This window comes from Triturus cristatus, chromosome 1_1, assembly GCF_964204655.1.
Source record: "Triturus cristatus chromosome 1_1, aTriCri1.1, whole genome shotgun sequence".
NCBI lineage: Eukaryota > Metazoa > Chordata > Amphibia > Caudata > Salamandridae > Triturus > Triturus cristatus.
Window position 1 is genome coordinate 74,200,123 of NC_140579.1, and position 24,901 is coordinate 74,225,023.

Genomic DNA, 24,901 nt, shown 5'->3' on the forward strand with positions numbered 1-24,901 from the left:
TGGTGGTGGGTCGTAGTTTTTTTTAAGCTGAAGTGGACGCAGCTGTGGTCGGTCCAGTGGAGTCCGGAGGCGTGGCTGAAGGAGATGTGCTTTCTGGATGAGAAGACTGGGTCAAGCGTGTGGCCGGCGTAGTGGGTGGGGGTGTTCACTAGTTGCTCGAGTCCGAGGTTGGCGAGGTTGCCCAGCAGGGCGGTGGTGTTTCTGTCGTTGTTGTTCTCCAGGTGAAAGTTGAGGTCGCCTAGGAGGATGTAGTTGGCGGAGGGAAGGGCGTGCGGGCTGATGAAGTCTGCGATGTCTTCGCTGAATTGTGTGCGTATATACAGAAACAGTGCTTAAAAAAGCTTCAGATGGTTCAAAACTCAGCGGCACATTTACTGGTCAACATCCCTAGGGGGAAATCTGTATCTAAAGAGATTAGTAACCTGCACTGGCTTCCGGTGGCACAACGCATCACATTTAGGGCTCTTTGTTTGGCATATAAAGCACTGAACCACACAGGTCCTTCCTTTCTGCAAAACCTGTTTGCCTGGTATGAACCAACAAGGCACCTTTGCTCGACAGGGGCCATACTTTTGACAGTGCCCAGAATTCGATCATTGCGCTGGGGCGGCCGTAGCTTTCACTACGGCACCTCCAAACTCTGGAACACTCTTCCGAGTGAGCTCAGAAGTGCGAGCTCCCGCTCTACTTTCAGGAAAGAACTAAAAACCTTTCTATTCGAGAATTAGACGCTATAGCAGGAGTATTGGGTCCTCAGCGCCAAGACACTTCTGGGTATTCGTGCGCTTTATAAATCCCGTTAACATTAACATGGCAAAGTGATCCCTTCTATCCATAGTGATCATGATCCCATTGAAGTGTGTTTTATTGTGGCCCCAAAACCTATATTTAAGAAGGAGATCAGGGCCTGCCATCTCGACCCCCCATGGGATGTATTAATATTAAAATGGAGAGCAGTAGCTCCCGAGCATTTATTTAAGAAAGTGATTGGTGAAAATCTTCCCCTGGTGATGGCACGCCTTACTTAGGCTGATAATCTGAACATTTGCAGTGGTTGCGTTTACACATCTTTGCACTTAAATTGAAAAAGAGCTTGCGGTTCCAACTAACTCTCTCCCAACTAAACCCAGATGGTTTAACCGGGCGTGATCCACAGCGAGTCGGCAGGCGCGATGTGCCCTTAAAGCATCACCAAGGAATCCCAAGACTGTGGTTGAGGCACGTAAGCAGTACAAACAGGCTACCGTAGCCAGGAAAGCGGAATTGCTAAATAGACAAAGGGACTCGCTAATCACAGAGACTAACAATAAGAACAGCAAAATATTTTGGACTGCTGGTAAATAAATGAAGCAAACAAATATAAAAGAGTAACATTAATTGTAACATCACTAGTCAGGATTGGGAGGCACACCTTACTAGCGTAATACCCTGGATCAATCGGATGTAAATACTTTGCCAAAGCCCAACTTTGCTTTAATACAAATCACTTTAGAAGAAATAGAGGTGGCACCGCATCAGAGTGCTGGGGGTGAGACCCCTCATCCTGATGGGGTCCCTATCGACCTCTTAAAATGTAACCCTGGTTTCTGGGCACCTTTATTACTAAATGTTTTTTTAAAAGTTTAGCTTTTGCTCCTGCACCCCATACATGGGCTTTATCTATAATTGTGTAGATTTTTAAAAAGGGGGACAATTCCGTTCCCAGTTGTTATAGTCCCATAACTTGAATTGATATCACCTTAAAAGTTTTAGGCCAGGTCCTATACAATTGTATAAATGAGTGGGCCAAAGAAAAGCCCATACTTTATTCCAACCAAAATGGGTTCAGAGCAAAAGTTGGTACAGTAGAGCAGTGCCTCAACTTAAATTTGAGAATAGGTAAATACACAGTAGCCAAAAAGTCTCCAATGTATTCAGCCTTTATGGACCTCTCCACTGCATTTGACAGTGTGAATCGCACAATGTTGTGAGCCACCTTGATATGCATATGATTGGACAAAGCACTAGTGCACTTTCTGGCACATTTGTACAGCGGCATGAAAGCGAGAATCAGAATCAATACCCAGGGGGAAGTATCCAGAGATGTTAGTATCCCTAGAGACGTGAAGCAAGGATGTGTTTTAGCCCCACTTTTATTTATTTTATATATAAATGACCTCCACCCATTTTTAGTAGTTCAGATGTCCCAAAAATCAAAGGCTCTCTTTTACCGTCACTACTTTATGCCAATGATGCCATGTGGATGGTTTGTAATCCTAGTGCACTTCGGCAGTTAGTAAGTGGCTTTGCAAATTTTATGGCGTCATTAGACCTGTGAACAAATTTTAAACAATCATTCATAATGTCTTGTGGCCATAAAAAGTATTAACTGGCTACCCTGAGAGTGGGTAATTCATCTCTTCAATGCACAAGCACTTTTTGTTACCGTGGTATGATCCTTTCTGATGGTGGCTCTTGGCAAGCCCACATAGCACATAGTGGGAGTAAACTACTACTGTTCTCTGCTCTGAACCAAGCCAAATCCATAGGCTCACCCCTCAGATTACCGCGCCCCAGGAGCCTTAATCCCTTCATTGAACATTTTTAAAACACAATGTCCCCCAGATGCCACCTGTGGGGCTGAGGTATGGGGCATCGACAAATGCTCCCAAATCCAGTTGGAAGAGCATAGATTGTGTAGGAAAATCCTGGGGGCGCCTCTCTCTAGCTCTAACTTTATACGCTACAGTGAACTGAACATTCCCTATGTTGAGGGTTACATCAGCGCTCGTCCATCGCTCCTATGGTTAGCAATTTGGAATACCATGGAGGCAGCTCTCACAAGAGACATTAGAACAGACCGTCTCTCTTGTGAAAAGGTGGAATCATTCCGTGGTTGGCATATATTAAATCCGGCATGTATAAGATAGGCTTTCAACAACTGGATGGCCCTCACACGATCAGTAAAAGACAGCTGCATACAGCCTGGCATGAAGGGTACACATTTGGAGAGATTGAAGAATGAGCTTGGTAAATCAAGAGTGGAAGCTCACCTGCATGTGAACAGGGACGGGTGCGCCGCCATTGAAAGGGATTTGATAAGCTTCCTACTAGGGAGCGCACTCTGTTGTACAGTTTTAGGGACGGTATTTGTTAAGCTTCCTGCTAGGTTTCCAATCTAACTTAGATTCCTACCACTGTCCCTGTAACGGGAAGTCGGGTCAATCAGTCAAAGTTACATTTTTTGCTTTTTTTGATTTTTATTCAATGTACACTGAAAGCATTTTTTACCATTAATTAAGAGACATTGTATCACAGATTTTAGAGAAGCCGATGATATCTTGCTCCGGATGAACAATGAGGATTGCATCAATCATGTGGGATTGTTTTTGAAAAACGCGGTGAGGGCACGAAAAACAATGGATGCCTTTTAGGGCTGAGGTTTTCCGTGGTATTAGGATATGGAGACTGGATTGATTCTACCATGATTAGGACTATAGCACAAGTCTGTTTTAACTATGTGTGTGCATGGTTTGTATTTTTATGGTTGCTTATGCAACTGAATAAAGATTTGTGAAATTGAATTGAATGGAATAAGGCATCTACAAGAAGACTCTGTAGACTGAGTAACAAAGGGGTGGAGATCATTGTCCATATTGTATGTGTATGCCCTGGTCTAATGATATTGTTTTAAAATTATATTAAGGAGCAGGGAATCCATCCTTGTATGCAAGCGGTCATTGCCATGCCTTAGACCCAATGATAAATTGTCATTACGCAAACATTTTAAGTGCGGTTGGAAAATTATTATTATTGGGTACAGGGGATCAATTGAAGTGTACATGAGTCCATTCAAACTATTCAAATTATGCTCTGCCATTTTTGTTTTGTTATCCCATGCTCTACATTTTATATAGTACTGCAAATATTATTGCATTTTAACTATTGTATAGGGCACATGCACTTAAGGGCAACGTAATATTTTTGTCTTCGGAATAAATAGCAAGGGTTTCTAGTTTTACAAGTAATCCGTCTATATTTTATAAACATTAAATGTTTTTATATTAGTTTTTTGGTCCCAAAATTCGATGAAATGTTGCTTTTAATAATGTTTTCTATGCTATGGCTTTAAATACCAAGGCATGAATAAATAAACTTGAAACATTAAGAACTTTATTCCAAGAAATTCACCTGGACACGGAGCAATCTAGGAAATTCCTGTACTCTGCGCTTTCCAATCAACTACTGTTCTCCGCTCTGAACCAGGCCTAGCATTGCCTCTATTCTGGAACAAAAGGGCAACTGAAGAGTGAAGCACAACAGCAGGGCCGGCTCTAGGGCAGCGCGACTGGTGCGGCCTGCTAAAATCATCTTCCAAATCAGAAGTGAAATCTTCCCCAAGATGGTTTGACAAAAACTGTTCCCGGGCCCACAAAGATTTAAAAGAATGTCTAAAAACAGTTCCAAGAGACAAGAGGCGTATCGCTCAGTGCAGGATCGTATATAAAAAAGTAATTAAACAAAGGAAATTGGCATTACAGTCACAGGCATGGGAAGACCTTCGAGATGCAGCTGATAGAAGAGATTCAAGCGCATTCTGGAAAATAATTAACAACCCTTGCTTCCAGGATACCGCCGCCCCAGTAATTGGTACATCCATTCTCCAAGAACAATGGTCGAAACACTTTGAACTATTGTATAATCACTCAACTGAGTACACCAGGGGTGATGGGAGACTCTGCCCATGGGTGTCCAAAACCGAATTCACACTGGAGGAAATGGTAGCGGGCATTAAAGGGCTGACACAAAATAAAGCCCCAGGCCCGGACGGAATCCCTCCTGATCTCTACTTAAGCAGGGTTGATCTTTGGGCCCCATTCCTTACAAGGGTAATAAATACAGCAATTGCCACGGGCATGCCACGATCCTGGTCGCAGGCTATAATAGTCCCAATTTTTAATAAAGGGAAAACGGACGACCCGCAGTGTTACCGCCCCATATCTCTAATCGATGTGACAGCTAAAGTTTTGGGGCATGTAGTTTTAAATCGCTTATCAGATTGGGCCGATGAACACCAAATAATTACGGACCTGCAATATGGGTTCAGGAGCGGGAAATCAACTACAGACCAATGCCTGAATCTTTATTTATTAGTGGCTAAATACACCCTTGCAAGTGATCAGGCTGTATACTTGGGGTTTATGGATCTCTCAGCCGCTTTTGATCATGTTAATAGGGAAAAGCTTTGGGGTTTGATGACTAGATTAGGAGTAGATCAGGGCCTAGTGGACATTTTAAGAGCACTCCACTGGAATACCTCTGCTAAGGTGCGTTTTAATCTGGAGGGTGATACTACGGCACCCTTCCCTTGCACAAGCGGGGTGAGACAGGGATGCATCTTGGCCCCGTTCCCGTTTTCACTGTACATAAATGGATTAGAACAGGCCTTGTGTAAATTGAATGCGGATACCTCCAGAGTAAGTTCCCGTGTTGTTGTATGCTGACGACGCTGTACTTTTAGCACACCTAAAGGCCTTCAGAGTTTGTTAGATGGGTTCATCAGTTTTATGGGCAGTTTAGATCTATCGGCCAACTTAACCAAGTCTATGTATTGTTGGCTGGGTCTAAACCTTGTAAAAACTTTGCTTTTAAAATAGGTACAAACAAAATGGAAAAGGTTAAGACCTTTTCCTATCTGGGTATACTTTTTGATGGGCTTTTAAATTTTAAATTTCTAACTGAAGAGCGGAGCTCAAAGTTAGTGGTATCCACAGGGGCCATAATGAGTTATGGGCGTAGGCTGGGCAGATGGTCCCCAGAACAGGTTATGCATTTATATGGCTCAATCTGTTGTCCTAAAGTAATGTATGGGGCCGAAGTTTGGGGTTTTGCATGTACCCAGCAAATACAGATCGCGGAGAACAAATTTCTGAGAAAGATCCTCCAAATCCCCCAAAGTATATCGGCCCATATTAGCCATGCCGAACTAAGAAGGGTATACAAGGAAGATCTGATTAAGATCAGACCCCTTACGGCCTGGCTAAGAATCTGGACCAACGCAGAGGCAGGTCTGAGCAGACAAATAATCAGTGACTGCTTGGACAGAGAAAAGGGAATGTGTATTCCGTGGCTGAATTATGTAAGGACCGCTCTGGAGGGATTAGGTTGTAGGGACCTTTTTTATAACCCAACAACAATAATTCCCGAGGATAAACTCAGAATTAAAAGAATTTTCTATGCAAAAGAAATTGCATGTAGAGCGGCCCTTGAAGAACGCAAGCCCACAGTCCGTGCCTACAGTTTGGTTAAGACAGTAGAAGGCATGGAATCCTATCTCGCCCTTATGCACAACGCGCAGGAAAGATTTTTAATTACCAGATTTAGGCTCAACCTCTTACACCATCTGTTGGCCGATCCACCTGGTTTTACGGTCACAGTTGAACAGAAGGGTACCTGCGGCTGCGACAATAGGTCTCCGCAGGATACCCTTCATTTTGTTTTATTATGCCCTTTTTATTCGGTACCCAGACGTAGTTTTTTATTAAGGATTTTTAAACAAATGAGGTTCAGACATGCTAAGGTTGCCCTTTTATATTTACAAAGGTCTGAGAACCCACTAACATTGGCTTGTACCATAAATTTTATTAAAGTTGCAATAAGACTTAGGAATACCAGGGGCCAACTCCGAATGAACTGATGACAAATGAACTCTGTGTAGCTATTGTAATTGAAATGAACTGAATGATGTTTTTCTTTTAATGTATTTCTGTACTTTTATGATATTTTTTTAAATATCGAATAAAGAATTTGATGAGGATGATGATGACTGGTGCGGTCGCACTGGGCGCTGACCTGTGGAGGGGGCCGCTGTGACCTCAGGGGGGCGCTGTGTTTAGCAATATCTTAAGATGAGAGAGATAAGGGGCACTTTTGGAGGTGGTAAGGAGAGAATCCGAAGAAGTGGCCATGGGATGTAGGGGCGCCAAAAGTGATTGTCGCACAGGGCCTCATCTGCGCTGAAGCCGGCCCTGCACAACAGAACAGACATGATTTGCTCAAGCAGTTAGTTTAAAACTATAACTAGTCTGTACCTGACCCGCATGCCACCATCTCCACACAGCTTCACCGGATCCAAGAACACCACTAATGAGAAAGCCACTATGCAATGGACCAATGAATAATGAAGCATTCATTTCATATTCCTCAAAGCATAGTCGGTTTTGTCAACGACATAAGCTTTGCGATGAATGGCTCTAATGCACACAACAGCTAAACCTAACATTATTATTCTACCCTCAGAATGACTGGCTGCAAGAAAGTGCCAAAGTGGGCTCAGCGTCACATTGTATGTTTTTGTCTAAGAACCCCTTTCCTCCAACAGCAAAATGAGGGCAGCCTCACTCTGTGACCTTTAGCACACATACCTAGGACAATTTCTGCAACTCCAATTGGTATATTTCTAATGCATTGCATTACTTTTTGATCAATTGTGTGATTATGACCCGTTTAAAAAAACTCTGTACATCCGAAGTTTTATTTATGTTACTTTATATGTGTAGTGTAGGACAATAGTCCACAGCGGCCCCCTAAAGCACAAGCCTATGTTCTCAAAAGTATTTTTATCATGTTAAATACCGTAAGCAAGCAAACAAGTGTAAAGGGTTTAAAGGCACAGCCTCTAAACATACAAAAATATCCTATTTGCAGTAGTGCTTTTAAATTAAGCATACTAACTGTATGAGGTGCAGTGAAAAACATATCCAGACAAACATTGTTTGTGAGAGATAGCAGGATACAGGAATATATTTTAATTATTAAAATGTAATGTTGGTGTGGTCCTGGGCAGCCTCTTAAAGACCTTTGGTGTAGCCCTAGCCAGCCTCTCCAATGGGGAGCATCGTGTAGTCTGGTCCCAATTTCAGCTGCTCCACCTCTACAGCACACATACCTTGTGCTCCTCTGCAGCCTCTGGAATGGGAAGCAGTGCAGGTCTCGTCCCGTTGCTGCCCTGGATTTACAGCACACACACCTTGTGCTCCTCTGCAGCCTCTGGAATGGGAAGCAGTGCAGGTCTGGCCCCGTTGCTGCCCTGGATTTACAGCACACACACCTTGTGCTCCTCTGCAGCCTCTGGAACGGGAAGCAGTGCAGGTCTGGCCCCGTTGCTGCCCTGGATTTACAGCGCACACACCTTGTGCTCCTCTGCAGCCTCTGGAATGCGAAGCAGTGCAGGTCTGGCCTCGTTGCTGTCCTGGATTTACAGCGCACATACCTTGTGCTCCTCTGCAGCCTCTGGAATGGGAAGCAGTGCTGGTCTGGCCCCGTTGCTGCCCTGGATTTACAGCGCACATGCCTTGTGCTCCTCTGCAGCCTCTGGAATGGGAAGCAGTGGAGGTCTCGTCCCGTTGCTTGCTGCCCTGGATTACAGCACACACACCTTGTGCTCCTCTGCAGCCTCTGGAATGGGAAGCAGTGCAGGTCTGGCCCCGTTGCTGCCCTGGACTTACAGCACACATGCCTTGTGCTCCTCTGCAGCCTCTGGAATGGGAAGCAGTGCAGGTCTGGCCTCGTTGCTGTCCTGGATTTACAGCACACATACCTTGTGCTCCTCTGCAGCCTCTGGAATGGGAAGCAGTGCAGGTCTCGCCCCGTTGCTGCCCTGGATTTACAGCACACACACCTTGTGCTCCTCTGCAGCCTCTGGAATGGGAAGCAGTGCAGGTCTGGCCCCGTTGCTGCCCTGGATTTACAGCGCACACACCTTGTGCTCCTCTGCAGCCTCTGGAATGTGAAGCAGTGCAGGTCTGGCCTCGTTGCTGTCCTGGATTTACAGCGCACATACCTTGTGCTCCTCTGCAGCCTCTGGAATGGGAAGCAGTGCTGGTCTGGCCCCGTTGCTGCCCTGGATTTACAGCGCACATGCCTTGTGCTCCTCTGCAGCCTCTGGAATGGGAAGCAGTGGAGGTCTCGTCCCGTTGCTTGCTGCCCTGGATTACAGCACACACACCTTGTGCTCCTCTGCAGCCTCTGGAATGGGAAGCAGTGCAGGTCTGGCCCCGTTGCTGCCCTGGATTTACAGCGCACATACCTTGTGCTCCTCTGCAGCCTCTGGAATGGGAAGCAGTGCAGGTCTGGCCCCGTTGCTGCCCTGGATTTACAGCGCACATACCTTGTGCTCCTCTGCAGCCTCTGGAATGGGAAGCAGTGCAGGTCTGGCCCCATTGCTGCCCTGGATTTACAGCACACATGCCTTGTGCTCCTCTGCAGCCTCTGGAATGGGGAGCAGTGGAGGTCTCGTCCCGTTGCTTGTTGCCCTTGATTACAGCACACACACCTTGTGCTCCTCTGCAGCCTCTGGAATGGGAAGCAGTGCAGATCTGGCCCCGTTGCTGTCCTGGATTTACAGTACACACACCTTGTGCTCCTCTGCAGCCTCTGGAATGGGAAGCAGTGCTGGTCTGGCCCCGTTGCTGCCCTGGATTTACAGCACACACACCTTGTGCTCCTCTGCAGCCTCTGGAATGGGAAGCAGTGCAGGTCTGGCCCCGTTGCTGTCCTGGATTTACAGCGCACATGCCTTGTGCTCCTCTGCAGCCTCTGGAATGGGAAGCAGTGCAGGTCTGGCCCCATTGCTGCCCTGGATTTACAGCACACACACCTTGTGCTCCTCTGCAGCCTCTGGAATGGGAAGCAGTGCAGGTCTGGCCTCGTTGCTGCCCTGGATTTACGTGTTTCATAAGCAATGGGGTGACCCTGTGTCCCTCAGAACCTGGGTATAAGTTATATGAAAAACAGTGGTTCTGTCGGGTGAGACCATACAATTACTTTGTTTGACAAATACTTTTAACAGAATAAATACATATATAAATTGACGAAAAAATAAATTACATTTGGACAGAACAAATACTAAACAGACAAAAACGCATAAACTTGCGTGGAGTCAAATATATCAGGTGGTGAGATATTTTTTTATATATAAATTACATCATTTATATTCACACCCATATATTTCTTTTTTAGCAAAAGAAGGTTGCCAAAGTTGTAAACATTATAGTGAATTTGTGAAAAAGTGACATAGTGACATATGTGACAAAAATAGTGCGTAATATATACACAGTGATTAGGAACAGTATAAATACATAGTAAAACAGGCCAGTATAGGAATGGACAAATGACAGTGTTTCCTTAGATCAATTCAATTCGTTGTGAAACAAGGTCTTAGACTGGGCCTTAAGAATGTCGACGTTTCAACCCTATAAAAGCGATCCTAGATCATCATACGGGTCTTCATCAGGACTAATGATACACAATGGCAACCTGAAAATGCAAATGAGGCATATATCAAAGATATTCCTCTATGGAGATAACATGTTTTCCACAAGCCACAAAAATGTGGGAGCAAGGTTGGATAATCATGACTCACCTAACGGGCAGTTTAGGTCAGCTTTAAAATGGTGCAGTGCGGGGGAAACCGCTCGTCCGATCGAATTCTAAAAAAAGTTGGGAAGGAATAAACTATCAAATAAATTGCCCTCTGAGCGAATGCTCGATATTAGACATTAATTAATAATCCAACTCACCCAGATTATGCGATACGTAATGACAAACTAAACATATATTGAAAGTGCTGACTAGGTTACGGCATATCTAGCAATCTCGACAATGCGAGCGCTATGAACATGCAGACAACGATAAACTAAACAGGATGTCACGCACTTAGTCAAAGGGCACAGCCCACCACTCTGGCTCCAACCCCAATTTAACGATGCTGGTCAATAAACAAGGCCACCAAAGAGTGAACCCTGTCATACAGGACATAGTCAGTGTAAATGTGGAGCTCACCTTGAAGGTAAATGTCAAGGACTGGCTAAAAAGCTCAGTTGGAAGGGAAGTCAGCGTCAATCTGGAATTTATAGAGGACTCCTCTTGTGGACGTCTACAACAAAAAGACCCAGCGGGCAAGCTTAGGAGGGCATGCTATAGCGCAAGGTACTGAAAGGCGACTAGCAAAGAAGGTAATCGAATGCTCACCTTGATTTATGACAGCCATACATCGGCGTCAGGCTTAATCTAAGGAATCTTGTTTAGGTCCTCTGGATAGCATCTATAACAAAAAGCCAAGTTGTAGGCATAGCTACTTCAATGGAGGACAAAGTTGTAGGGAACCATGGAGGAAAGCGGCTAAGTAGCTCACCTTTTTGGAATGGAAACCGCAATGAATGACGGTCAACACGAGGGCGCAGTAATGAATCCTGCCGTGGAACTCCCTGTCATGAGTGTCTCACCGCCACGTTTACTAACCGCTTGAGCCTGTCGGTCAAATTTGATTGGATTCAGTAAGTGCGAGCAAGATTGACGTAAAAACTGCGAGGCCTCTTACTGGTAGTGAAGCGAACCCGGCAGTGGTGAACTGACATATCAGCAAGCACGTCCGGTCGCGACGCAGGGCGCGTTACCCGGAAGAGCGCTGTGCCCGTTACCTAGCGACTGAGGCGGACACAAACAAAGGACTCCGATCGAGTCATCATTGCAATGTAGGACTTAAGCGAAAGGGGGCAACTGTGTTTAAAAATAGCACTTTGATGCACAAAATTGTGCAGATGAGGGTTCCGCGATGACCGGGAAACTAAGAGTCATCTTAGAAAACTTTAAACTAATGTGTGTTCTAGATCTTCTATTCCATGAGCAATGATGTAAACAATAAATCGTTCAAATGAACTTTAAACATGTGGACACACTCTACTGGCAAACATCCAGGTGAAAGGGACCTTATATGCGTTGTTCAAGTATTTAAACAATGAAAAAGCACAACAGGCAAAGGACATTTCAATAAAGTGCAGTCAAACATTGAAAAAGCATTGGTAACATCAATCAAATTCTGCTATCAAGCATTGGTAACAGCAATTTGTTTCGACAATTCAATTCAACAAACGCTGAACATTTAAAACAGGCCAAATAGGGACACATAAAAATATACAATGTATAGCTCTGGACAGAGAGACACATGTAATCCAGGGCAACTACTTAGATAAGGCCTCAAAGGTACATGGCAATTACATGATCAATACACCAAGTGTAACAGCGTAAATTATACAGTGTATCGAGATTACCAAAATAAAAGCTGTGGTACCAATCAGCTTGTGGGCCTCTGAGAAAGTTAGTTTTAATACTAATGAATCACAATTGGCCCATCTGTTTGGAGATCTCTTCAAGCTCATTAAGACCCCGTTGGACAGTATTCAGAGAATGTATCCATCTACACTCCTTCCTCTTCAAAATTGGTATGATGGAACCACCTCTTGGAGCGGGACTTACTCGCCTCACCATCTAATGTCTTGTGGCTGATGGTTTTTAGAGAGAAAGTGATCTACTAAAGGGGCTCTTTGTGTTTTGCATCTAATGCGGCTCATGTGTTGGAGTATTCTAGCTTTTACCTTCTGTGTGGTTTGACCCACGTATAACAGCTCACATGGACAACTTATCGCATAAATGAGATTGACACTGTTGCAATTTGTAAAGCACAATGATTTGTATGTCCTATCGTGATAAGTGAAGGACGAGCCCTCCACTGTCAAAGGACAGGCTTTGCAGCAGCCACATCTGTGGTGACCTATAATAGGAGCCAGACCTAGTTGGTCTCTGAGTCCCAAGGGTTTTGGGGGCTCAAGATATGCTGTGACCACGTTGTCTTTTATGTTCCTACCCCGTTTAAAGGCGAACAATGGTTCCTCAGTGGTTAGAAGTTCACTGGCCACGAGATTCCAATATTTTTTCATAATCTTCTTCATCTCGTTACTTTTAGTATGGAACGTGGTTACACATACAATGTTCTCAATTCTCGATGTTCTTTTTTTAACTTCTAAGAGTTGGTCCCTAGGGCAATACCAAGCGCGTTTACGTGCACGTTTAAGTAGCCCCACAGGGTATCCCCTCTCTTTGAGACGTTTAGTAAGAATATCAGTTTCCGTAAAGAAATCTGCCCGTCGCGTACAATTTCTTCTCAGTCTGAGATATTGACCATACGGGAGATCATCTCCGAGGCTGCGTGGGTGGTGTGAATCATATTTGAGGAGGGTATTCCTCTCTGTGGGTTTACGATACAAGTCACAGAATAACAATCCATCTTCAACTTTAAATGTTAAATCCAGGAAGTCAATTGTTTTGGAGTTATTCACCATAGTGAATTGAATATCGCCAGATCTTGAATTGAGCCATTCATGAAACCGCCCCAGTTCAACCTCGGTGCCAGACCAGATCATTATAACGTCATCTATGTAACGTTTCCAGACGGTTATTTGGTTGATAAAGGGATTTTGATGGCTGTAAAGGTGTTCTTCTTCATATGCATCCATGTAGATATTAGCCAAGCTAGGCGCATAGGTAGCCCCCATCGCAACGCCTTTGCATTGATAGTAGAACTGTTTCAAAAAAATGAAGTAGTTGTGCTTCATCGCAATTTCCAGGAGGCCAATTAGGAAGTCAGTTGGTATCCAGTGTGGTCTTAACCTCCTATCAAGACTCGCTCTAACAACCTCAAGTGCCTCACCCTGGGGAAATCGAGGTATAGAGCGAGGAGACGTTTAGAGTGACAAGTAATTGAGTTTCGATGTCGAATGGTTGTCCTTCCAGAAGTTGGATAATGTGCATTGTATCACGCACATATGATTTGGTCTCTGGTATCAATGGCTGTAGAAAGTAATCTATAAACTGATTAAGTGGTTCCAAAATCGAACCGCAACCGGAAACGATTGGTCTCCCTGGTGGTTTCACTAGGCGCTTATGTATCTTAGGAAGGGTGTACATAGTTGGAATTCTGCCTTCCCTTTTGTTTAAGAAGTCACATTCCGGTTGGCTCAGAAAACCCATTGTGACTCCATCCATGGTAATTTTCTCAATCAATAATTTAACATCTGGCATCGGGTCCCTCGGTGTGGGACAGTAACTGTCCCTGTCTCCCAATTGTTGCTCAATTTCAGCAACATAGTCTTGTGTGTTCTGAAGAACCACCGCCCCGCCCTTATCGGCGGCTTTAATGACAATTGCCTTGTTGGTTCCTAACGTAGATAAGGCCAATCTTTCTTGTTTACTGATATTGTGTCTTATGTATTTCTTCTTTTCCATCAGGGCCATGATTTCCTCAAGAACAATTCTTTCATACGCCAGTATTTTATCGCTCATCATGTAAGCACTTGGAGTGAAAGAGGAGGGAGGTTTGAATGATGTTGCAGCCATTGTTGGAACATACTCATTTTTGCTGAAATAATATTTCAAACGTATTTTCCTGAAGAAACGTTGTAGTTCAACTTTCACGTTGAAGGAATCAGGCACGTTTGTAGGGACAAATGTAGTCCTTTGGCAAGAATCATCCTTTCTTCTAATGATAGTGTATAGTCAGAAAGATTAATAATGGGATCCACGGTACCAGCCGTGAGGGTAACCGGAGTCTGTCCAGTGATTATATGACCAATATCATATATGGTCTGGCCCCGTTGCTGCCCTGGATTTACAGCGCACACACCTTGTGCTCCTCTGCAGCCTCTGGAATGGGAAGCAGTGCAGGTCTGGCTCCGTTGCTGCCCTGGACTTACAGCACACACACCTGGTGCTCCTCTGCAGCCTCTGGAATGGGAAGCAGTGCAGGTCTGGCCCCGTTGCTGTCCTGGATTTACAGCGCACATGCCTTGTGCTCCTCTGCAGCCTCTGGAATGGGAAGCAGTGCAGGTCTGGCCCCGTTTCTGCCCTGGATTTACAGCGCACATACCTTGTGCTCCTCTGCAGCCTCTGGAATGGGAAGCAGTGCAGGTCTGGCCCCGTTGCGGTCCTGGATTTACAGCACACACACCTTGTGCTCCTCTGCAGCCTCCGGAATGGGAAGCAGTGCAGGTCTGGCCCCGTTGCTGTCCTGGATTTACAGCACACATGCCTTGTGCTCCTCTGCAGCCTCTGGAATGGGAAGCAGTGCAGGTCTGGCCTCGTTGCTGTCCTGGATTTACAGCGCACACACCTTGTGCTCCTCTGCAGCCTCTGGAATGGGAAGCAGTGCAGGTCTCGCCCCGTTGCTTGCTGCCCTTGATTACAGCACACACACCTTGTGCTCCTCTGCAGCCTCTGGAATGGGAAGCAGTGGAGGTCTCGCCCCGTTGCTGCCCTGGATTTACAGCACACACACCTTGTGCTCCTCTGCAGCCTCTGGAATGTGAAGCAGTGCAGGTCTGGCCTCGTTGCTGTCCTGGATTTACAGCGCACATGCCTTGTGCTCCTCTGCAGCCTCTGGAATGGGAAGCAGTGCAGGTCTTGCCCCGTTGCTGCCCTGGATTTACAGCACACACACCTTGTGCTCCTCTGCAGCCTCTGGAATGGGAAGCAGTGCAGGTATGGCCTCGTTGCTGTCCTGGATTTACAGCGCACACACCTTGTGCTCCTCTGCAGCCTCTGGAATGTGAAGCAGTGCAGGTCTGGCCCCGTTGCGGTCCTGGATTTACAGCGCGCATGCCTTGTGCTCCTCTGCAGCCTCTGGAATGGGAAGCAGTGCTGGTCTGGCCCCGTTGCTGCCCTGGATTTACAGTGCACATGCCTTGTGCTCCTCTGCAGCCTCTGGAATGGGAAGCAGTGCAGGTCTTGCCCCGTTGCTGCCCTGGATTTACAGCACACACACCTTGTGCTCCTCTGCAGCCTCTGGAATGGGAAGCAGTGCAGGTATGGCCTCGTTGCTGTCCTGGATTTACAGCGCACACACCTTGTGCTCCTCTGCAGCCTCTGGAATGTGAAGCAGTGCAGGTCTGGCCCCGTTGCTGTCCTGGCTTTACAGCGCGCATGCCTTGTGCTCCTCTGCAGCCTCTGGAATGGGAAGCAGTGCTGGTCTGGCCCCGTTGCTGCCCTGGATTTACAGTGCACATGCCTTGTGCTCCTCTGCAGCCTCTGGAATGGGGAGCAGTGGAGGTCTCGTCCCGTTGCTTGCTGCCCTGGATTTACAGCACACACACCTTGTGCTCCTCTGCAGCCTCTGGAATGGGAAGCAGTGCAGGTATGGCCTCGTTGCTGTCCTGGATTTACAGCGCACACACCTTGTGCTCCTCTGCAGCCTCTGGAATGTGAAGCAGTGCAGGTCTGGCCCCGTTGCGGTCCTGGATTTACAGCGCGCATGCCTTGTGCTCCTCTGCAGCCTCTGGAATGGGAAGCAGTGCTGGTCTGGCCTCGTTGCTGTCCTGGATTTACAGTGCACATGCCTTGTGCTCCTCTGCAGCCTCTGGAATGGGAAGCAGTGCAGGTCTCACCCCGTTGCTGCACTGGATTTACAGCACACATACCTTGTGCTCCTCTGCAGCCTCTGGAATGGGAAGCAGTGCAGGTATGGCCTCGTTGCCGTCCTGGATTTACAGCGCACATACCTTGTGCTCCTCTGCAGCCTCTGGAATGGGAAGCAGTGCAGGTCTCGCCCCATTGCTGTCCTGGATTTACAGCGCACATGCCTTGTGCTCCTCTGCAGCCTCTGGAATGGGAAGCAGTGCAGGTGTCGCCCCGTTGCTGTCCTGGATTTACAGCGCGCATGCCTTGTGCTCCTCTGCAGCCTCTGGAATGGGAAGCAGTGCTGGTCTGGCCCCGTTGCTGCCCTGGATTTACAGTGCACATGCCTTGTGCTCCTCTGCAGCCTCTGGAATGGGAAGCAGTGCTGGTCTGGCCCCGTTGCTGCCCTGGATTTACAGCGCACATTCCTTGTGCTCCTCTGCAGCCTCTGGAATGGGAAGCAGTGCAGGTGTCGCCCCGTTGCTGTCCTGGATTTACAGCGCGCATGCCTTGTGCTCCTCTGCAGCCTCTGGAATGGGAAGCAGTGCTGGTCTGGCCCCGTTGCTGCCCTGGATTTACAGTGCACATGCCTTGTGCTCCTCTGCAGCCTCTGGAATGGGAAGCAGTGCTGGTCTGGCCCCGTTGCTGCCCTGGATTTACAGCGCACATTCCTTGTGCTCCTCTGCAGCCTCTGGAATGGGAAGCAGTGCTGGTCTGGCCCCGTTGCTGCCCTGGATTTACAGTGCACATGCCTTGTGCTCCTCTGCAGCCTCTGGAATGGGGAGCAGTGGAGGTCTCGTCCCATTGCTTGCTGCCCTGGATTTACAGCACACACACCTTGTGCTCCTCTGCAGCCTCTGGAATGGGAAGCAGTGCAGGTATGGCCTCGTTGCTGTCCTGGATTTACAGCGCACACACCTTGTGCTCCTCTGCAGCCTCTGGAATGTGAAGCAGTGCAGGTCTGGCCCCGTTGCGGTCCTGGATTTACAGCGCGCATGCCTTGTGCTCCTCTGCAGCCTCTGGAATGGGAAGCAGTGCTGGTCTGGCCTCGTTGCTGTCCTGGATTTACAGTGCACATGCCTTGTGCTCTTCTGCAGCCTCTGGAATGGGAAGCAGTGCAGGTCTCGCCCCGTTGCTGCCCTGGATTTACAGCACACATACCTTGTGCTCCTCTGCAGCCTCTGGAATGGGAAGCAGTGCAGGTATGGCCTCGTTGCTGTCCTGGATTTACAGCGCACATACCTTGTGCTCCTCTGCAGCCTCTGGAATGGGAAGCAGTGCAGGTCTCGCCCCATTGCTGTCCTGGATTTACAGCGCACATGCCTTGTGCTCCTCTGCAGCCTCTGGAATGGGAAGCAGTGCTGGTCTGGCCTCGTTGCTGTCCTGGATTTACAGTACACACACCTTGTGCTCCTCTGCAGCCTCTGGAATGGGAAGCAGTGCAGGTCTCGCCCCGTTGCTGCCCTGGATTTACAGCACACATACCTTGTGCTCCTCTGCAGCCTCTGGAATGGGAAGCAGTGCAGGTATGGCCTCGTTGCTGTCCTGGATTTACAGCGCACATACCTTGTGCTCCTCTGCAGCCTCTGGAATGGGAAGCAGTGCAGGTCTCGCCCCATTGCTGTCCTGGATTTACAGCGCACATGCCTTGTGCTCCTCTGCAGCCTCTGGAATGGGAAGCAGTGCAGGTGTCGCCCCGTTGCTGTCCTGGATTTACAGCGCGCATGCCTTGTGCTCCTCTGCAGCCTCTGGAATGGGAAGCAGTGCAGGTCTGGCCCCGTTGCTGCCCTGGATTTACAGCGCACATTCCTTGTGCTCCTCTGCAGCCTCTGGAATGGGAAGCAGTGCAGGTCTGGCCCCGTTGCTGCCCTGGATTTACAGCGCACATTCCTTGTGCTCCTCTGCAGCCTCTGGAATGGGAAGCAGTGCAGGTCTCGCTCGCCCCGTTGCTTGCTGCCCTTGATTACAGCACACATCCCTTGCAATCCTGTATTTTATTTCGAACAGGGAGCAAAGCATGAGGCTGGCCTAACCCTTCTCCAGACCCAGTGCATACACACCTTGCACTCCTGGGCAACATCTCGATTGTAGTGTAGTACTGTCTGTCACAGCATCTGAAGCAGACCGGAAGCGCACATATACTCCTGGGCAGCAGTCGAATGGAGTGGCCCAGCGGCCCCAGCCTACTTCTGACACAGCACTAGAGCACACACACCTTTTACTCTTCGGCGGCCTCTCGAGTGGGAGCACCGTTCAGTGCAGCCTGGTCCAACCCCTGACCCAGCTCTGTAGCACACATACCGTGTACTCCTTGGCAGCCTATCGAATGGGAGTACCGTGTAGCCTAGTTCCACCCAGCTCTGCAGCACACATACCGTGTGCTCCTGGGCAGCCTCTTGGAGTGTTGTGTTGCGTGATTCCACTCCCCCCCCCCCCTCCCTCATTAGCAGCACACATACCTGGTACTCTTGGTCAGCCTCTCCAATGGGAGTACCGTATAGCCTAGTTACACCCCTGCCCCAGCTCCGTAGCACACATACCTTGTACTCCTTGGCTGCTGGCAGCCTATCGAATGGGAGTTCCGTATAGCCTAGTTCCACCCAGCTCTGCAGCACACATACCGTGTGCTCCTGGGCAGCCTCTTGGAGTGTTGTGTTGCGTGATTCCACTCCCCCCCCCTCCCTCATTAGCAGCACACATACCGTGTGCTCCTGGGCAGCCTCTTGGAGTGTTGTGTTGCGTGATTCCACTCCCCCCCCCCCTCCCTCATTAGCAGCACACATACCGTGTGCTCCTGGGCAGCCTCTTGGAGTGTTGTGTTGCGTGATTCCACTCCCCCCCCCTCCCTCATTAGCAGCACACATACCGTGTGCTCCTGGGCAGCCTCTTGGAGTGTTGTGTTGCGTGATTCCACTCCCCCCCCCCCTCCCTCATTAGCAGCACACATACCGTGTGCTCCTGGGCAGCCTCTTAGAGTGTTGTGTTGCGTGATTCCACTCCCCCCCCCCCTCCCTCATTAGCAGCACACATACCGTGTGCTCCTGGGCAGCCTCTTGGAGTGTTGTGTTGCGTGATTCCACTCCCCCCCCCTCCCTCATTAGCAGCACACATACCGTGTGCTCCTGGGCAGCCTCTTGGAGTGTTGTGTTGCGTGATTCCACCCCCCTCATTAGCAGCACACTTACCTGGTACTCTTGGTCAGCCTCTCCAATGGGAGTACCGTATAGCCTAGTTACACCCCTGCCCCAGCTCTGTAAGCACACATACCTTGTACTGCTGGGCAGCTTCTCGAATGGGGAGCACCGTGTGCTGCTTGTGATCACGCGACATGCTGCAGACCACACAGATGGGCTCCTGGTCATCTTCACAGAAAAGTTTCAGTTTCTCTTCGCGCTCTCGGCACAGATTCGCCTCCTGGGGGGTCGCACTCGGGACCTGAAGCTGTTTGACGACTTCTACCATGTTCGCCAGTTCCCTGTTGGGCAGGAGGGATTTTGTCTCGGAGACTGCTCTACACTGAGGACACGGGAAGTCTGTCTGCAGCCCCTGCCAGCACCGAGTGATACAGGACAGACAGAAGGTGTGTCCACACTCCACGGACACGGGGTCTGTGAAATATTCCAGACATATGGAGCAGGTGGCGGCCTCCTTTAAGCCTCTGAGGTGGTTTGAAGTAGCCATGATGTCGGCCCGAGCAGGTAAACGTGAAGTTAAGTTTCGTTGCTCACAGTTTTGTGAAAGGGGCGTGTCTGTCTCTCCTTCCTTATACACCCTCCAACTTTCATTGGCTGCTGCACTTATACAGAACTGCCCGTACCTGTGAGGCTGATCTGGGCGCGAATGCAGCGCAGAAGTGTCTGTGGATGAGCTGAGATCGAGTGCAGCAGAGTTGAAGTGTGAGCCTCTAACCAGACACTGTTTGCAGCAGAGCACGGGAGGTCTGCATCTGAGCTGGGAATAAACCAATCTGCACTCGAGGTACCTGTCTGCAGATGAGCAAAGGTTCCTTGAACCCGTATTGGAGGTGCCCCCACCTGGGAGTGTCGAGGTCTGTGCTCTGAGTGGAAGGGAACGGATAACCTTTATAAAACGTAGTGTTCACCGAAGAGGGCATCTTGGCACTAGAAATAGAAACACGCATAATTTGACAGGAGACAGAGGCATCATGAGGGGGGAGCGAATGCAGCAGAGCAGGGAGCGTCTATGTGTTGGCTGGGGTGGCATGAATGTTTCCTGTGAGTGCCACCATTATTAGAAGGCCTGCAGTGCTGATGAGTGACACCATATCAGGTGTGACACCTTTTTACAGTCTTGGTTTTTCATTGAACTGTACCTTGCACGCTCGGATTGAATGGTAAAACAAAACTACAAGTCCCAGAATGCAAACCACAGTAAGCCAGACAGTCAGACCTGGCTGTAAGTGTCATGCTGGGCATGGGGTCTCTTCTCAGCTCTGGTTCAGGGTACCTGCCCCAGTAGTGTTGAGTGTCTGAATCTAGGGTGTCAGTGTCTGCAGCGTGAGCTCAGAGTCCTCACTGCGATAGCAGTGTCTGCCACTGAGATGGGAGGGTTATCTGGGAGGATGGACCGCTGACCTGGCAGTGTCTGCCACTGAGACGGGAGGGTTATCTGGGAGGATGGACCGCAAAACTGGCAGTGTCTGCCACTGAGATGGGAGGGTTATCTGGGAGGATGGACCGCTAACCTGGCAGTGTCTGCCACTGAGATGGGAGGGTTATCTGGGAGGATGGACTGCTAACCTGGCAGTGTCTGCCACTGAGATAGGAGGGTTATCTGGGAGGATGGACCGCTGACCTGGCAGTGTCTGCCACTGAGATAGGAGGGTTATCTGGGAGGATGGACCGCTGACCTGGCAGTGTCTGCCACTGAGATGGGTGGGTAAACATGGGAGGATGGACCGCTGACCCGGCAGTGTCTGCCACTGAGATGGGAGGGTCATCTGGGAGGATGGACCGCTGACCCGGCAGTGTCTGCCACTGAGATGGGAGGGTTATCTGGGAGGATGGACCGCTGACCTGGCAGTGTCTGCCACTGAGATGGGAGGGTTATCTGGGAGGATGGACCGCTGACCTGGCAGTGTCTGCCACTGAGATGGGAGGGTTATCTGGGAGGATGGACCGCTGACCTGGCCGTGTCTGCCACTGAGATGGGAGGGTTATCTGGGAGGATGGACCGCTGACCTGGCCGTGTCTGCCACTGAGATGGGAGGGTTATCTGGGAGGATGGACCGCTGACATGGCCGTGTCTGCCACTGAGATGGGAGGGTTATCTGGGAGGATGGACCGCAAACCTGGCAGTGTCTGCCACTGAGATGGGAGGGTTATCTGGGAGGATGGACCGCTAACCTGGCAGTGTCTGCCACTGAGATGGGAGGGTTATCTGGGAGGATGGACCGCTAACCTGGCAGTGTCTGCCACTGAGATGGGAGGGTTATCTGGGAGGATGGACTGCTGACCTGGCAGTGTCTGCCACTGAGATGGGAGGGTTATCTGGGAGGATGGACCGCTGACCTGGCAGTGTCTGCAACTTGAAAATGTGAATGGCTGTTTTCTTAAATGTAAAACCAATGAAACACTGAAAATGCCATTAGTTTAGCCTATAGCTGACGCTTCCATCCATGAAGACACTCATCCATCCATACACTAAGTCACAAATGCATGTGTTCATCCACCAATTGGCTCATTCTGCATTCACCCATTTACCCATCAACAGCAGCAGATACAAACCTCATTCAATCAAGAGGCCTGCTTTGCTGTGCTGCTAGATTGTGAGGAGTGTGAGAGCGCTACGGTAGTGTATGCCTGCCACTCTGTGAGGGCTTCACCTGCTGCCATTACAGTGTGACTCCAAGTCTGAGGAGTGTCAGACCGCTACCCAGTGAGGGGTGTGAGAGTGCTGCCATTACAGTGTGTCAGGTCCGCAGATCCTCGGAGACGTACGATGCTCTATGGGGTCCACCTCCTGATAGCTCAAAAGGCCTGATTTAAAACACAGACTCTATCGAGTGATCAGGTGAGGGAAGGAAAGGAAGGGAACAGCAGGGAGGGAGATCTGTGAAAAGAAAACACACAAGGATCAATAACCTACAGCCAATATCTTAGTGACTCCTTGCTGTTAATGTCCCTCAAAATAATAAGTTCTGTGCCCCCTAGTACCTGTAAAGAAAAATATATAGAGAGGTTCCTTAAAGCGAGGGAGTAACCTGTGAGAAGCCACGGTCTTTATCTTGTCCTATATAGGGGAGAGCACAATTACTGCAGGGTCTATACAACGTGACACTGGAGTGGTTACAGAAGACAGTCACAAACAGAGCGTACCTAGATTTATCACAGCAACAGGTAACTGGGGTAAGGAGCTAACTTCCACGGAGCTCTATCAGACCCTGACACACAAGGCGAGAAGCAGAAATAGCATTAGAGTTTCCCCCTTACTTGAGGGAAGTACGCTGGCCCCACAACTAGACCAGGAGCTGATCCAATGTTATCAGGCCTTCCTCGGCCTTTCAGGTTTCTCCCTTAATGCAATCAAATACACCAACCGGTGCTTAATCCCACAATGTAACGTAATGGCAACCCTATAGTGTCACTGTGCCAAGCATCGGGATTCAGACGGTATTGAAGTCATACAGCCTGAAACTCCAAGGACCACACCCTATTTACAACCAAATAATGTTTCCGCCACTGCGGTTGGGACCTTTCAGGTCCGATGACAGGATGAGCGTAAAGCAAGCCTGCAAGAGCCGGATACGTCTCGTCCAACAGGCCTGCGAGTCGCTTCCTAAGTTATTCTCCAAAAGTACCTTGACTCCCCTTGTGTCACAGGGGAAGGTTCGAAACATAGGAGGGAGTAGGGACTCCCTTTGACAACTGAAGCGTAGCGCAACTGTCAGGCCGCGTGACTCTTACGAGCCTCCAAATTACAGGCACTACCAGATTATACTCAGACACGAAACAGGAAGCCCACAAGATCTCTATCGGTGCAACCGCACCCCTACCGGTTCTTGCCGTCTTCTTCCTGCCGCCCTCGAACACGGAATTAGCAGCGCCGCTCCTCGGGAACCCGGAAGCCTTTCTGGATTCCTTGACGAGCGTCATGACGTCAGCGCTGGCGTCCGGTTCCCAGGAAACCTGGGAATTGAAGTTTGTAGTTAACGCGAACGTCGCGCTGAGGCTGCGCGGGTCGTCAGTGTTCCACGGAGGCCACGGTGGTTCATGACAGTACATCCCTCCCCCGAAGAACACTGACAGAGGCAAGGTTTCGTAGGGAACTTTTTATGAAAAAGATTCGTATACCTTGGTGCGTGCACTCCTGACGCTGGTTCCCAGGAGTCTTCTTCTGAGCCATACCCCTTCCATGCAATTAAATACCACAGCTTACCCCTGTGTATTTTAGAGTCCAGAACACCCCGTACCTCATGTTCGGGTTCATCATTGACCAATACTGGAACCGTCCCTTTCTTAGTGGCTGTGTGGGAAGGCTTCAGTAAGGACACATGAAAAGCTGGATGGATACGGAGAGAAGAGGGTAGTGCTAACTTAACCACAACCGGGTTGACCAATTTAATCACTCGATAGGGTCCAATATACTTAGGGTTAAACACACTGTAGCGTTTGAATCTGATGTGTCTAGTAGACAACCAGACGTAATCCCCCTTTTTGTACACCGGACCTAGTCGTCTATGTTTGTCCGCATATGCCTTGTATTTTATTTTCGCTGCCCCTAGTTCTTTTTGAACTTCCCTCAGCGTTTTCTGTATCCTGAAGATCCTATCCTGTACTTCGGGTACGGGTGTTGTCCCTACAGGCAACACCAGGGGGGTGAATCTGGGATGGAAACCGTAGGTGCAAAAAAACGGGGATTTTTTTGTGGAGCTATGTACTGCACTATTGTGTGCCGCTTCTGCCACCCATAGTTTGTCCACCCACTCTTCAGTTGTGACGTTTACATAGCAGCGGAGGTACTGTTTTAGGGTCTGATTTACCCTCTCTGTTTGCCCATCTGTCTGGGGGTGGAAGCTGGTCGAGATATTAGGAACTATACCCAGTGCCGAACACCATGTTCTCCAAAAGTTCGCGGTGAACTGGGACCCCCTGTCGGACACTATCCGTTTTGGCAATCCATGTATCCTCACTATGTGTATCAATAGTAAGTGAGCTAACGTACTAGCCGAGGGTATCGTTTTGCAGGCGAAAAAATGTGCCATCTTAGTCAAATAGTCCACCACCACCATTATCACTGTATGTCCCTTATCGGCTGGCATTCCTACGATAAAATCTATGGAAATGCTGTCCCATGGTTGTGCAGGAGTAAGAAGAGGGCGTAACATTCCGGCTTGCTTCATGTGGCTGGTTTTCATTTGGCTACAGACCTCGCATTCCCTTATCCACTTTGTGATGTCAGTTCGCATGGAAGGCCACCAGAATTGCCTGGAGATTCTGTCAATGGTTTTGGATACCCCGTTATGCCCCGCACTAGGAAGGGAGTGACACCACTCAAACACACGTTTGCGAAGAGCTGCGATTGGTAGCAGCAACTGTCTACCCCGAATAGGTAATCCTTCTTTTACCTTCCAATCCGGGTTCTCTTTTAGCCAGTCTAGCCACTTTCTAGCCTGGAT

At 48.7% G+C, this 24,901-nt stretch overlaps 1 protein-coding gene across 2 annotated transcripts in view; it reads right to left on the reverse strand.

Annotated features, from left to right (window-relative positions):
* LOC146869474 (E3 ubiquitin-protein ligase TRIM39-like) overlaps window positions 1-19,994 on the reverse strand; it is a 217,944-nt gene extending 197,950 nt beyond the window's left edge. For both annotated transcript variants that reach the window (XM_085599865.1, XM_085599864.1), the window contains exon 1: window positions 19,531-19,994. In XM_085599865.1, the coding sequence (XP_085455991.1) occupies window positions 19,531-19,944 (414 nt within the window). In that variant the 5' untranslated portion in view covers window positions 19,945-19,994. The remainder of the gene's footprint in view (window positions 1-19,530) is intronic.
* Window positions 19,995-24,901: the final 4,907 nt, after the last annotated feature.